The following is a 14,649-nucleotide window of genomic DNA, read 5'->3' as shown; positions in this document are numbered from 1 at the left end:
GTGAGGATCAGCAAAGCAGACCAGTTGTCGCGTTGTGTGTTGGGTTAATTTACATTAGGCTGAGTGGAAGTAAATGACCATTGTTTTGTAAATCGTGTAAGTTGTGTGTCCTAATTGCTCGTTTCGTTTCGTGAATTCGTTTACAGGTTTCCTTGGCAACGGTAACTAACGAAAAGCAGGGCCCACTTCCAGCAAGCGTTGTTGCCTGCGAGGTCGAACTAAAGAAGGGCGCTGTCGAGGAAAGCGGGTGTTTTCATTGTTTACCCCGAACGAAAAGATCAACGAAAATGAAGCATTTCGCTCTCAGTGCAGTATTGCTAATAGCTGCCGCAGAAAGTGGTAAGTGGTGGCGATATGTTTGTGGAAAAACAAGTGTTACAATTTCCCTACCCAGCGGGATCGTTTACGGGGTTGTTTGTCAATTGACGGGGGTGATTCGTAACAGGTGAGACTCGCCCAGCAGTGAGACGCGATCGGTGAGATCACTACAGTGTTGCCAGTGAGATAGATGAAAAATCTTACCGAATCAATAGAAATGTTTTACGCGAAGTGAAGGATAACGACCAGTTGAAATTTGTTGAAAATTTGCTCCAGCCACGACTCCGCAGCAGCTAGGATGGACTGATTCATTTACCATCAATATCCGCCCTCGGTCCATTTGTGTGGAATGCAAATTTCCTTATCGCCACATTTCCACATCAACGGTCAATCCGACGGTGGCATGATGGCCCACATTGTTCCCAGCATGGAAAGGAAAAGTTACTACGCGAACGACAGCAAGACAACATGGAACGAAAGCGGAGGAACCAAAGGGTAACCGTTCCAACCTCCATCATACTTCTCACTCGACGACTAACTTCAACGCCTGCCTTGTTGCACTATTTTCAGTTTCAGTGATTGCTGCACGGTTAGCACTTTGCAGGGGGAAGATTTACTGGCTCACCCGCCGGGGGTTGTGTGAACAAGCAGAACTTGTCTATTTGACTTTGTTACTTGCCGAGCGAGATGGATTCGTTTGCACTTCATTCGTTCGACTAAACCGGAACCGGTCCTCTTCCTGGCGAGACAAATGTTTGATACCCAGACGGAGATAAAACCGGCGAGCTTATGGGAGTATACTTGAGAAACTCATCTGTTTCCACTTGCCCAAGGCAGCTAGAAGTTCCACCTCCAAAAAGTACGCCGAAATCGTGCCTACTTCACGGCACACGCAAAGTGGTGGTGGTTCTATTTCATTCAGCGTATTGAAGTATTCGCTAGCAAGCCTTTGAAGGACCGACCAAAGTGGCCACCCTCGGTTGATGGCGGTAGATCGTTTATTGTTAAGTGAATCGGCGGCACAATTGGAGGATAACGATTTGTTTTAATTTGTTCCACTCTCTCTAGGCCGGAGCCGGAGAACAAGCACTTTAAGCTGATTAAATCTGCATTACATTCGCATAAAAAGGAGAGGATTGTGCGAGCGACAAGCTTATTCGGTATGACGGTTTTTGCGAGGAATAGTAGGAATCCGTTTTACCGGTTTCCGGTTGCATCGTTTCAACGCTGAGTCGTCCTCTTTCATATTTTTTTCTCCGCACCGACGTGGAAACGAGATGATTTGGGGCATTAAAATAATTATCTCACGTTTCACCATCGGACGAGTTTCACTGGGTGGGGTCTGGTGGGGAAGCAAACATTTGTCCCATCCTTTGGAAAATGGTTAAGAACAAAAAAAGAAAGGACTACCGAGCGCGATACTACAAAGCTGAAACATCTTTCCATATTGAAGAGGGTTGTTAACTGGGTACTCAAACCAGTATCAGAGCGCGTTTCAGAATAATCTAATTGTGTAGAATGACAATTATAAAGGAAAAAATCCCTGGACATCGCGGCCATGAAATTGTATTACCGGTGTGTTAAAACAAACTTATCTTCCCACATCCCAGCCATGGCCATCAGCTGCTTCGTGTGCAACACGACGGACTCGACGACGCCGTTCCAGTGCAGCGAATGGTTCGAACGTTTCGACCGGCCGGACCTGAAGCCGGTCGACTGTGCCAACGTGTACGGGGCGAAGTATTGCATCAAGCATATCGGTCGCTTCGAAGGTACCGTCGCTTGCCAAAAGCCTACTGCGTTCATCTGCTCCGTTCGGGCGTTTTGTAACTAATATCCGGTGCATGGCTGAGAACACACTAACGCAGTATTCGGTAGACGAACGGCATGTCGAATCGATTAAACAAAGTTTTCACCAAACTAACTAACCTTTCTCAGGTGCTTTCGTTGCTTTAATCAAAAAAAGGCTAACAACATACTTTAACCATAACTTAATCCTTGGGGTCGGTTTACTTGTAGATAACCTTCTTCTATCTAGCGCTTCTCTGTATATAATACATCCTAACGCCGCTTTCCGTTTCAGCGAGCGGTATCCTATGCTATCAGTGTTCGTCCGCCCACTCCATGTACTGTTCGGACATGCTGGTCGCGGACGAGGCGTCCCCCTTCAAGCCGGAACCGTGCGATCACGTGTTCGAGGCCGAGTACTGCATCAAGTCGACGGCAATGCATGGTTCGCGTTTTGGTTTCCCTTTTGGTTTGGTGTTGTGTATCCTCATTTTCAGTTTGTTCTTTTCCGCATGCCTCTAGTTCAACGTAATGTCGTTAGATTAATAATTAATCCTTTATTTTTACCATATGCACCGTGCTTTTGCTTTTGCGGGATTGTGTCCACCTTAAACGATTGGAGTACTTTTCATAAAGTATCATTTCTAATTGGTTTCCCCTCCTTTTTCCCATCCAGATGGCATCGGAGCCAAGCGGTATTGCTCGTCCAGGGACCTTGGCAACTACTGCAACTACGTGCGGAACCCGGGTGACCAGATTGAGTACCGTTCGTGCATCTACACCTGCGACTCGGATGGCTGCAATTCCGCACACCGGCCACAGTTCGGAACGGTTGGCCTCACGATCGTTACGGCGCTACTTCCGCTGATCGGATGGTTTATGGCCGGCCGGAGGCAATAATCAATCACCATGCAAGGGTGCACCACGCGTCGGTGCATTTTAAAACAATCTAGACCTAGATATTTTTATTCCCTCCATGAAGAATGACAAAAACTTTACAGAAGAAAGTTTTGTGCTACGTTCATTTTTACATTCCGCCCAACATTAACTTTTTTGTTTGTTCTAAATGAGTAGGATAAGGCTTGATAAGACCTCTCGGTAAGGAAAAGACGATGAAAAATAAAAATAAAAACCCGTTAACGGTCAAAACAACCGAATTTATTTGCGTCCGTGATTGCTTCCAGTCCCGTAGGATCCCGTAAGATTCGGATCAGATTCCCACGCTGGAGCGACGTGATTTTCGGATTTCTTGACGTCCGCTACCAGGATCGCAGGAATGCTAGGAGGTGTCCCTGTTTTTTGGCGCCATCGTGCGAGAAAGAGACGAAACGTTGTGCAGAGCGGGGATCATCATACGATCGGGTAGACGACACGAGCCAGAGCGAGACGGCTGGTGTCTCGTCTCCTGGTCGGCATGTTACCTCCTATGAAGTCCTTGGCTCCTGTTACAAAATCGAAATTTAAGCTAAAATCACGGCAGGCGACGACGTGATTTCGCGCATCTTTCGCCGCTTGCTTGGATCGATTTCGTTCGGTTCGGTTCGGTTTGGGCGGTGTGAAATAAATCAAAAAAGCATATTATTTTTGGTTTGTCCTTAATTGTATATTTTGTCTTTTTTTTATTCCAGTTCATTTTCCTGTCCTGCTGCAGCCGATTTTAAATTTCTAGCGTTTCACATATTAGTAGCGGAATTCTGTGTTTAATTTTATGCGTACATTTTCATGCGTTTATCATTTTATCGCAGGCTCGTCCCCGTTTCATCGTCGCCCTCCGCATGGCTTACAATTACAATGTTCTCTTATTGCTTCCCACCCAACCCATGTTTGGGTGGGCGGTTCAGCATAAATAGTAATGTCTAGGGGGCATAAGTGTAGCGTCTTTTTAAAAACGAAAAACAGACCGTCGTCCATTTCTCCGTCTAACCGGTTCAGGGGGGGCAAAATACCAACTGGCGAATAAATGCTGGATCTGGGAATGCGGGGGGAAATGGTCCGTAGAGAAGCGGTATGTCTTGCGCAAAGCCCTGTAATGTATGTAACGCTATCGTAAGCACGCACCATTCCACCTATCCTCCCACATGGGGACAAGCTTGGTATTGCGGGGTAAGGGTTTTATTTCAATTTCAAGCGGATAGGCACACAAAAATATATATATTTACTTTCTTCATATACATACGTAAGCTACTTTAGAGGCCGTTCGATGGCCATTTTTCCTCTTGCGTTTATGTTGTAAAGCAATTATGTGTATGATAGCACGTGGACTGATGCGAATTCCAGTTTTGTTTCCGCCCCGAATCCTTGCGCGCATTGTAAAAGCAAGAAGTCTAGTACAAATATCGGACTGTTTCGTGTTTAGTTTTATGGTTATGGTTGTACAACATGTCTATGTTTTTTTGTTTTACGTGGGAGAGCAGACACAATTCAATGGCTTTTTTGAAAAAAGGTTCTTTTGCGTCTCTATAGCATGCAGAGGGGTTCATCATGTTATTTTCTTCGTCGACTACCACTATAAAAGTGCATTCGATTGCGCTTTCGTCACAAGATTTCTTCCAGTACTTGCTTCGTTCTTTTCCATTCGTTTTCTTGAACACACGATTAATCGTTCGGTGCACCGACCTCTTTTGCGTTTTTCGAGGACCGGGTCTCGTCGTGATAAATTAGTCACATTCTACCACCAGTGGTAACTTTCGCCCTCGTCTGTCGCAAAATTCGTTTACTTTACGTGCCTGCTTCACCTTACTACAACTAGAGCTGTGCGTATTACACTACATTCTTTCCTGTTTCGCTGCTTCTTACATACGTTTTATGCACACGTACCAGCACACATACACACACACACGCACACAAAAACCCATGCAAACATACATACATACATGCGTACGTTAACCCGTGGTTGGGTATTCCCTCTTGGCTAAACTAAATCCTTCCATGCCTTTTTGCCTCCTCCGAAACTCCTGCCCTCCTCTTCCATGTCTTTTCAAACCGGCAACGTAATGAAATGATACGTAACAAACAAAAACGGAATCACAATCCCAATCACAATGTATCCGAAGCGACAATAAAAGCTTGGCCGGAAGCGGAAGTGGGCGGCACGTTTTTCCTTACGCGATCGCGATCTCTATCGGCCATCTGCCATGCCACCGCACACACACACACACACCGCCTCCGCCGCTAGGACCTTCTTTACTGGTGCTGTTTGAGCTGTTGCTGCAATCGCTTCACTTCCGCCTCGAGCTCGCGGACCCGCTTTTCCGAGCCGTTGAGCGACTTGCGAAGGCTTTTGATTTCTTCCGCCTGCTTGCTGAACGCCTTTCGAAGCTGCAACACGAGAGAAGAACATTAGTGTTTGCAATACGATACAGAAAGTTGGTGGTAGTAGGCTATAAGCCACAAGTCAGTTGTAAACGAATTGTATGTCATCGTAGTAGGCTGGTGCCATGTTCCTTACCTCGTTCTCCGAGTTCAGCAGGTTGATGTTCTCGAGCGAGCTGTTGCGGGAGCTGCTGCGCGAGTTGCTGAGCAGGTTGTTCTGCAGGTTGGCGATATCCTTGTGGTTGGTCGTCTGCTGCCCGAAGATGGCCTGCAGCTGGTGGAACTTTGTACTCTGGTTGGTGGACGTTTTCTGGCTCTTTTCGATAATCTGGCGGGGGAGCGAACGGAAACGGAAATTATTACCTAAGCGTGTAATGGATTCAGCTAACGAGATTATTCGAGGTGCACCCTACCGTTTGTGGCCTATAGTCGGGGATGGTCGGTTGCGAGAGGAAGGCAAACTTTTTCGTGTTGTTGTCCAGCTTACGGTTGTCGAGCTGTTGTTCGTTCTCCTTGTTGGTGATGGAATGTTTTGCGCTCAGCGGAAGATTGTTGTTGCCATTGCCATTGCTCAAGTGACCGCCGCCACTTTCCTTGGTGCCATTTTGGACGGGGCCGTTGTTGTTGTTGTTGTTGCTGTTGTTGGTGTTATTGTTGTTGAGGGCATGGTGTGCACCGTTCGTTGCCGTAACGGTGTTTCCGTTGCCGTTCGCGAAATGCATCGAATTCGTACGCTGCACTTTCGTCGTTTCAATGGTGGCGTTGATGCTTGTGCGATTGTTCGACTTATTGCTGGCCACATCGGGAATGGACTCACCTGGGAGGAGGTGGAGAGAAAAATACGGTTAGTGACTGTCCTCCGCACATTCGGCGTTATGATTGCTTACCAGTGCGCATCGACATCATCATCGGTGGAACGTTGCGACCCTGGAACCACTCCTTGGCCCCGATTGCCGGCACGTTCGCGACCGTGTCCGGGTAGAGATCGCTCTGGAACAGGGTGGACTTGCGCGGTACGATCATCGCGATCGGCTCGCAAACGTTGCCGGCCGCGTGCAGCTTGTAGAAGCGGAACACTTCGCACTGGTTTACGTTCAGACCGCGCTTCGGCATGAACCCGAGCGCCTTCTGCGGCTGTCCCGAGAGGAACTGGTTCAGGTAGTGCACGTAGGGCGGCTCGTCCACCACCTCGTAGTAGCGGATGTTTCCATCGCCCTTCCCGGCCAGATAGACCATGCGCGTATCGTAGTCGTAGTATGGTGTCACGATTCCGCTCGAGCTGTCGATCACTTCCTGTGCCAACGGCTTCCGGAGGTCGTGCTGATCCCAGACGGCGTACTGGCGGTCGGAGTGGCGCGAGAAGCCCGTCGTCAGGATACGATTGTTGTCGAGGAACACGGCCTTCGAGCACTTGGTTCCCAGGTGACATACACCTTCCTAAAAAAGTAAGAGAAAACAGAGACTCAGCATATCATGCGGAGGGAGAGAATGAGTTGCCCTGGAAACCTTACCGATACGACGATACCACTCCGTGGTTCAATCACGCGCAATTTCTTATCCTTCGAGGTGGTCGCAATCATCGATCCATCCCGGTTGATCGCGAGACTGTAGATCATGTCGACGTGGCAGTCGATGACGTTCAGCAGTGCCGGAGCGGCCGTATCCCACACGCAAACCGTATGGTCAAACCCGGCACTCAGCAACACGTTGGCCGCCGTCGGGTGCCACTCGACATGCAGCACCTTGCGCTTATGCCCGACCAGCTCCGTCTCGAAGCTGGTCAAGTTGGTCGCCAGTCCTCCTTCGGGAATTTTCCAAATTTTAATCTGCAACCGGAAAAAAACGCAACGTAAATGTTAATACCGAGCGGAGAGGGAACGGCGTTGACGAAGAGACACTTACCGTGCAGTCGTCCGAGGCAGACGCAATCATGTGGTCGTCGAAGGGGTTCCACTTGAGATCGAGTATCTGGCCGGCGTGCCCGATCACCTTGCAGCACTGGAAGTCGATGCGGCCGGTCATGCCGAGCGGGATGACCACGAACGTCGTGTCGGCCACGATCGCCAGGAAGGTCGGGTTGACCGCGCAGAAGTTGCCATCGTTGCCGCTCCGGACGACGCTGATGTCCGTGTAGCAGCACTCCTTGCGCGTCGGCAGGCCGTACACGTGCCGGAACTTGGATGGCCGTACGCCACGGAACCATAGCTGTGACGAGGGTGGGGTGAAGAAAAGAGTTTTGTCTTAGAGGCACGTCAAGCAACATAGGGGGATTTAGTTCAGTTTTTGGTGCAGGTTAATTGGAGGTTAGTTGAAAAAAGTATTAAAGTGTTTATACACAATAGTATCACTTGTAGATAACTTGCAAGTACTAGAATATTGAAATTGGAGTGTACTAGACTTTCTGCACCGATTTTTGAAGAACATTTAGCACAACAACGTTGGAAAGTCTATTGAAAGATGACAGATGACCATATTGAAGTATGACAGATCGTTTAATTGTTAAATTGTTTGGGTATTCCAAGGCAATCTAGATTGATTAAGAGAACTTATAGGTAGCTTTTCCTGTAGCTAAATCGGAAACAGGTTTATTGAAAGAGTTGATGAAATGCGTTTATGTACAAGACTGCAACAAGAAAAACGAAAACTAAAAGATTTGGAGAAACTTTGGAACAACAACGATGGCACAAAGTTGATTGGAAGATTAAAAGGTGTCGAGAGAAAAGAACTGTTCAGTTGTAGATAGTTTTTAACAATTAAGCGGAGGATGTAAACCGATTTTCAGATAGTACGTCGTTATAGGAACTCCCAGCCATCCCAAGTCTCATAGCATTCGAACCCTCCTACAACTTGTTAGTTCTACAGGATAATAAAAAAGTGTTAGGTTAGGAACGCTTGAGACATCTCCATACGTAGAAGTACTTTTCGGTTTGATGGTTGTTTGATGCTCGGAGGTTGTTGGAGGTGGTTACCTGTGTGTTGGTCATGTCGCGCTCGTCACTGTCCGCGATGTCGTCGGTGCTCTTGCTGATGCGCTTCTCGCTTTCCGCTCCACCACCCGCAGCACCACCGCCTGTACCTCCTCCACCGCTTCCGGCGAGCCCGGTTACACCGCCCGCCTCGCAGAGGGCCCTTAGTTTGCCGACGAACTCGCTACGAGTTCCGCCGAACTGGTTTGATTTAAGCACACATGGTTTAGTTTACGCGCAATAAGCGAACAACAAACACCAGAGAGAGAGAAGAAATGAAAGTTCACAAAATTAAAAACACCCGCCATTAAGGACACGCCGAAAGATTCCACCTTTCCGTTTTCTCCCGGGCTTGGTGGATCCTTCCGGGGGTCCTTAAAATGCGTGTAGGACATTGAAGGATGGAATGAGGATTAAAAAAGGAAGTATTAGCCTATCAACTACAAAGAGGGAACCTTGTGCGAGAAGGATTCAAGGAGGACGGATTTGAGGTCAACGACGGCAAAGTGAAACCCCTTTCGTCGGAATGCCACAAAAGTATTTGGTTGTCTGTTGGTTGGTGTTGGTCCTTCCGCAAGGTGAGTAAAATAGGTAGAAAGTACTAATCAATGTGTCTATTCTCCTTGCGAACTCAACCGGTTAGTTCGGGTGGGGGGATAGAAGATGCGGCCGGTAGCCGGTTTCCCGAATGTTGATTACGAGGAAAATAGGTTCCTTTTTTGGTTTGCTCCGGATATTAAAGCAGGCCCGGCCTGTTGATTGGTAGACTTGGCTGGAACTTTCGCCTCGCTGATTAACAGTAGGTTGATGGGTCGATCTTATTTTATGTGCCGTTGTTTTGCTTTGGACTTGTTTTTCCCGGCTTAAGCCAGAGCCGAAGATCAACTAACTCTTTCTTCCGCCGGCAACCTCTTTTTCTCTCGGTGTTTTTCGGCTCTCGAAGGTAGTATAACACCATTAGGCTTCTTGTTCCAGACACATTGGATTTGATAGATGGTCCACAGGGACGTGGTGTCGATGGTGATGATGATGATGAAGCCGATCGTCCGATGCCCAATGAAAAACATTAACCAGAGGTTAATGGTAATGAGTTTGGCTTTGTTGATGTTTTCCCTTTTTTCTCCTCGATGATGCTGCCCGGAAGAAGATGATTCATTTCCATTCAGTTTTCCGAAGGTATCTAATGTCAGTCGGGGCCCGCTGCCTCCGAGGAGATTGACTCCGGGACGTACCCTTTCCTCCATGCCGGCCATTTCCGACCCATCTTCGGGCTGGGTGTTTCCGTTAATCGTTCGTGGCTTCGAGGGTTTTGCTGGTCTTCGTTTTCCCTTTTCCGTCTATGATGAATTCGACACGGGAATTGCGCCTCGTCTTTTTTTGCGCAAGCGAATCGATCGCTCGCGTTTTGCTTCACCCATTTCGTTTTCCATCGTTTGCGCCATGTGCGTTTTACACTCTGGGTTAACTAATGCGAAAAACCCCGTTAAAAGATGGCTTTACCGGGTCGTCGGGTGTTGTTGGATGGCACCTGCAAAAACTGAAGTGTACCGTAGGGGGGCCTTCTTCAAAACATTCCCAGATAGGGACGCCTTCTCTCCGCCATCTGGCGGGGTTTTGTAGTGTGCAGCTTCTCTGGAGTGTTGCCCTTTTACTTCGCCATTTTCAACCATCCTCGTAACCTCGAAGGGGTTCGCACGGCGATCGCTCGATGATTAAAGAGTCTTCATCTCTTCTCTATCGACAAAAAGCACCCCAAAACAACAACAACAACGACGACGACAAAAAAACAACAACAAGACAAGCAAAATACGCCGGCGGGGTGCGTTTCGGGCGAACGAGCAGACAATTTCGCCACCCCCCCGCCGGGGGGGCCAAAGGGTGGTGAAATTGAGACAATCTGCGAAAGAAACGGAAAAGAAAATAGAAACGAAAAAGAAAAACAAATGAAAAATAAGAAAAACAAAAAAAAAGCCGAAAAACAGCATAAGAAAACACGCGAGGTAAGACGAAATTAAAAGTAAAATTCAAAACTCTAATCAAATCGCGAAACGGAAAAGAAGCAAATGGTGAAAACCCCGGCTGAGAAGTGCATAAACGCGAGATGAAGCGTACTGAGCGGTCCTCGGTGAAGATTTCCCTCCTCCCCGCGTGACACCTCTTTCCTTTCCACCATTGAGAGTGAAATGAAAAAGGGAGAATCCGTACATCGGATTGGCAAAGGATGAAAATGTAAACCCCCAACCGATCCGCCGAACCGAAAAAAGGAAGCCAATGGTAGCGATCAATCATGTGTGTTATGCTCCTAGAAGAAAAGTGCTCCCCTAACCCCGCTCAACACAAACGATCGATCTCGAATGATGAAAAAGAAATAATAGAAAAACCGGCTGAGAATCGGCTTTGATGTTTGTTGGACTCCCTCTCCCTCTCTCTCGGTGGCGGCGCTATTTGTTGCCAACTTTGTGCCACCACTTCAAACGTTCCTCCCTGGGGGCCAACATATGTATACCCACCCCTTGCCCCTTAGGGGTCGTGCGCCTACATGGCGAGAAAAAGCGACCGAGAGAGGATATGCTGATGGGGGTTTTTTTTTTTAGAAAGTACCTATCATTATGATCGGAAGCGGCTCGACGGCCGATCACAACGCAACAGCATAAAACACAAACACACACACACACGGGCACATTCAAGCTGGCGCCCAAATAACCATATGAATGTCCAGCAAATTAACGTAAGTAAAACAACACCACACGGAAAGGTAAGGAAGCAAAACAGTGGAATAGAGAAATGGAGAAGAAAGAGATGTTAAAAACAAAAAAAAAACGGGAGCAACTACAACGAGAAATCGAAAGATGGATGTTGATTTTTCGTTGGTCCACGGAACTAGCTGGAAATAGAAACAGAAAGTAAGACAAACATAGGTGAAGTTTGTGTCCGTCTTCCTTGTCGTTCCCTTTTGTTTGACTAAACGGTGTCGATTTTAAACTCTCCTCGAGGACTTTTAATCCGACGATTGCTATTTTTGCCATCCGGAACCGCGACAGGTTCTTCGTTCGTCGTTAGGTGATCCCGTTTCCCGGGGCACTTTCGGAACAGGTTCGAACGATTAAGTCCTAGAGAAAGAAACCCTCGATGGAACGAAACACTCGATTTGGTGGTACAATAAAGCCAAGATCCGCCGTAATGGCCTTTTTAGGGGCAAATGCGAGGCAGAAAAACAAAACATGCGGGGAGGAAAACGCCGACAAAACCACCACCACCACCGTTGGCAACAATGGGTAGGGAAAGGCGTTCGATTTGGATTTCTTTTATGCAACCTGTTTGAGGATCGACCACGCACTCGAGATCCTTTCTTTGGCGCTCGTTGTTGGATGAGTGTTTCGATTTCAGCGTCCAACAAGAGATGACGAACCACCCCACGGTATGGGGGGTGTGATGATTGATACGGGGAAAATCGCGAACGAAAATGCCCGAAATGACGACAGCCGACCTATGTGATAACCCAACGAATTCCGGTCGCCAAAAAGTGGAGGAGAAGAAAAACCCCCGAAAGCAGAAACAATACATTACACGAACAAACAACAAAGTCCACATCAATTAAAGCGACTCTTACGATGTCGACGAGACCCATTGGCCATGGGGTTTCTTCATTGGGTTGCGCCACGCAACGAAAGAAAATGTGTCCGACGACGAGCGAGAAACATCGGACGATCGCTGGGAAAACTAATTGGTTTGGGGAGGAAGGAAGGAAGGAAGCATCGGTACAATTGTGTAACCGATCCCACACCGCATCTCGCGTGTCCATCTCGGATGCTCCCCCTCCCCACCGAGTGCTACGTAATGTATAAACCCTCGGTATCTGGCCTGAAGGATTGCTCGATACCGGCGATGCGTTTTCCGGAACAGGGTGAGAGGAGGTTGAGTTGGGGGAAATGCATTTTTTTGCAGTCCGCGCTTATCAATCATTGCGCAGTCGGCGGATGATTGACGGACAAGGTTGTGAAATATGTTATAGGTTACACTTTTCACGGGTGGCTTGATGAGCGTGGTTTAGTGAATTTATGCGTTAACCCTTTCAGGACCATAAGCTAATCAGGACTAAAGTTGGCAATACAACACAATATTATGGCTATTTGGGGTGTAACATAAAAGAATATCACCAGAGAAACCTAAGCAGTCTGTGTAAGTTTTTTTTATAATTTCATGGGCAATATTGTCCCTATTATATTTCTTTTATTTGATTTCCAATACAAATTACATATTAAAAATTCTCAAAACAAAAAAAATCTTAGCCATTTCTGTGAAACAACTTTCCAAAATATTGTTGGTTAAACGGCACGAATGGTTTGGTTTTGGAGCAATTAATTTTGATAGTTCTTTTTTGTTTATTCGTGCAGAAAGACATTTGCCGCCTTTGACATAATGTTTTCCTTGGATGTTTCGTTTCAAAAGTATCGCGTTTATATTAGTTGAATAAACAGTAGCGAGTTTTGTAGATGGGAAAAATATTTACCTTGGTCGTGAAAGGGTTAGTGAAAGGACAAAACTGACCGTTAACAACCGAGTAAGAAGTTTGTCTTTGCCTACTTTTTTATGAAGAAAATATGATTAAAAAAGTACACCTTATTATAAATCCTTCAATTTATTTCTGTACTATTTTGTTCCCTCTTTACAATTTTGAATCGAATATTTTCTTCGGAGTGCTGTTTGAAATCCAAATGTGTGTTATTTTATCCGCACTGCATTCAAAATATGAACCCAAATGAAACCCGGTCAAACTTTATGAAAACAATGTAAAAATTTATGCTTTTCCCAACTGAATAGAACTGTCCACGTCCATGTTTATTCACCCCTTTATCTCTGATCGCAAAGTTGATTAGAAGAAAAATAAATCACTCAACTCCCAACGAGTCAATGATCGTGAGTGGGCAACATACAACATTTACCACCCTGAAAAAAAAACAAAACAGGTGTTTTTCCTCCTTTCCTGAAGCTTGTCCATCAGAGTGAAGCCACTCGGTGTGATCAAAAACGCACCGTTAGGTCCGCTAAATGACACCAACAGTCGGGCTTGATGAGCTTCTCCTCCCCTCACAACACCTGGGGGGTGGCGGAGGGAGGGAAATGTGAAATTTCACGCCTCGATTCGCGCACTAATGGCGGCTTGGATGGGGGAGGAGGGAGGAGAAAAGGGCAAACCCGGTTCAGGTTCGTCTCATCATCAATCCCATCCCATCCAAGCCAAAGTGTTTCGCTCCGAGCTCTCCGAAGTACGGGGAGGTGACTAAAAGCGATGCCATCCTCTACCTTTTCCCCGGTCGGTTCGTTTAGAGCATCAACCCCCCTTGCAACATTAGCAGTTGACAAAGTCTTGGATGTTTTCCACCGGGCGCTTTAAAAGCGACTTCCACTTTGCGTCACATCGGAAATGATTCGTTCCGGCCGGAAGTGGTAGGTACAACGACAACGACAACAACCTCGCGGGCAGGTTTGTCTCGGGTGTCATTGGAACTGATTCTGCCGGAGTTTTTCCTTTTCCCCTCCCCCTGGCGAGGGGACAAACGAGATTTCGTCGCCGAACGGGAGGTTGGTTCGATTAGAGTGAAAGTGGTTCGGCACCGCGTGCTTGAACTCGTCGTCGTGGCGAGGGAGGGAGTGGCGGTAGCAAAAGGGATAGTGGGGTGGAAATCACTTCCTCCCAATCGATAGACATAGAGGCCCACCGGGCGCAACGAACGTAACCGTACCGAGAGAAGGAGCCGGTTTATTCCGCGAAATCTCGGCAATGGCGAGTTCGAGTCCAAAATACAGGTGTGTTTGCATTGATTTCTTTTTCCCCCCGCCATGCGGAGGAATCGTTTAATCCAATGCCGGCGTTTTATATGCTGGTCTGCGTCGTCGTGGCACGCAAACATGCAGACATGCGCCAATCCCAAAGGGGTTGTAATAAGATGTTCCGTAAGCAGAACGTCTTTGCGGGGCCATTTTTGGTCCGAGTGGTCACATAAGGTACGATCAATAATTGATTATAGATGAACATCTTTTTTCGTTTGCTTACAGGACGATTCAAAGGTTAAATAAAAGATTCGAATTTAATTCGCTCCGGAAAAGCTTCCTAAAAAAAATGTAGTTGAGTTTACAAAATATGGTAATGTTAAAAATCACTTCTGTTTAAAAGCGATGAGAAAATTCCCTTTATTTTCCAACCCATGTTTGTTATGCTGAAAATCCCTCTAGCTTTCTTTTTCCCTCTTCTCCGTTATTTGGA

The 14,649-nt window shown here is 47.0% G+C and overlaps 2 protein-coding genes across 2 annotated transcripts in view; one reads left to right on the top strand and one right to left on the bottom strand.

Annotated features, from left to right (window-relative positions):
• LOC131265448 (U-scoloptoxin(05)-Sm1a) lies at window positions 1–3,255 on the top strand. Its single transcript, XM_058267713.1, has 4 exons — window positions 1–69; window positions 147–339; window positions 1,929–2,090; window positions 2,783–3,255. The coding sequence occupies exons 2-4, from the start codon at window positions 288–290 to the stop codon at window positions 3,004–3,006; spliced, it is 438 nt and encodes a 145-aa protein (XP_058123696.1). The 5' UTR covers window positions 1–69; window positions 147–287; the 3' UTR covers window positions 3,007–3,255.
• Window positions 3,256–4,238: 983 nt separating this feature from the next.
• Window positions 4,239–14,649, bottom strand: part of LOC131265843 (coronin-1C-A-like) — a 32,631-nt gene continuing 22,220 nt past the window's right edge. Inside the window, exons 2-8 of the mRNA XM_058268175.1 lie at window positions 8,388–8,585; window positions 7,321–7,623; window positions 6,930–7,244; window positions 6,306–6,855; window positions 5,832–6,235; window positions 5,555–5,746; window positions 4,239–5,424 (exon numbers count right to left, since the gene is read on the bottom strand). Of these exons, the coding sequence (XP_058124158.1) occupies window positions 5,290–5,424; window positions 5,555–5,746; window positions 5,832–6,235; window positions 6,306–6,855; window positions 6,930–7,244; window positions 7,321–7,623; window positions 8,388–8,585 (2,097 nt within the window). The 3' untranslated portion in view covers window positions 4,239–5,289. The remainder of the gene's footprint in view (window positions 5,425–5,554; window positions 5,747–5,831; window positions 6,236–6,305; window positions 6,856–6,929; window positions 7,245–7,320; window positions 7,624–8,387; window positions 8,586–14,649) is intronic.

Source organism: Anopheles coustani, chromosome 2, assembly GCF_943734705.1.
Source record: "Anopheles coustani chromosome 2, idAnoCousDA_361_x.2, whole genome shotgun sequence".
In the NCBI taxonomy this organism is placed as follows: Eukaryota; Metazoa; Arthropoda; class Insecta; order Diptera; family Culicidae; genus Anopheles; species Anopheles coustani.
The sequence above is the reverse complement of the archived record's forward strand: the minus strand, read 5'-3'. Positions and strand labels throughout refer to the sequence as shown.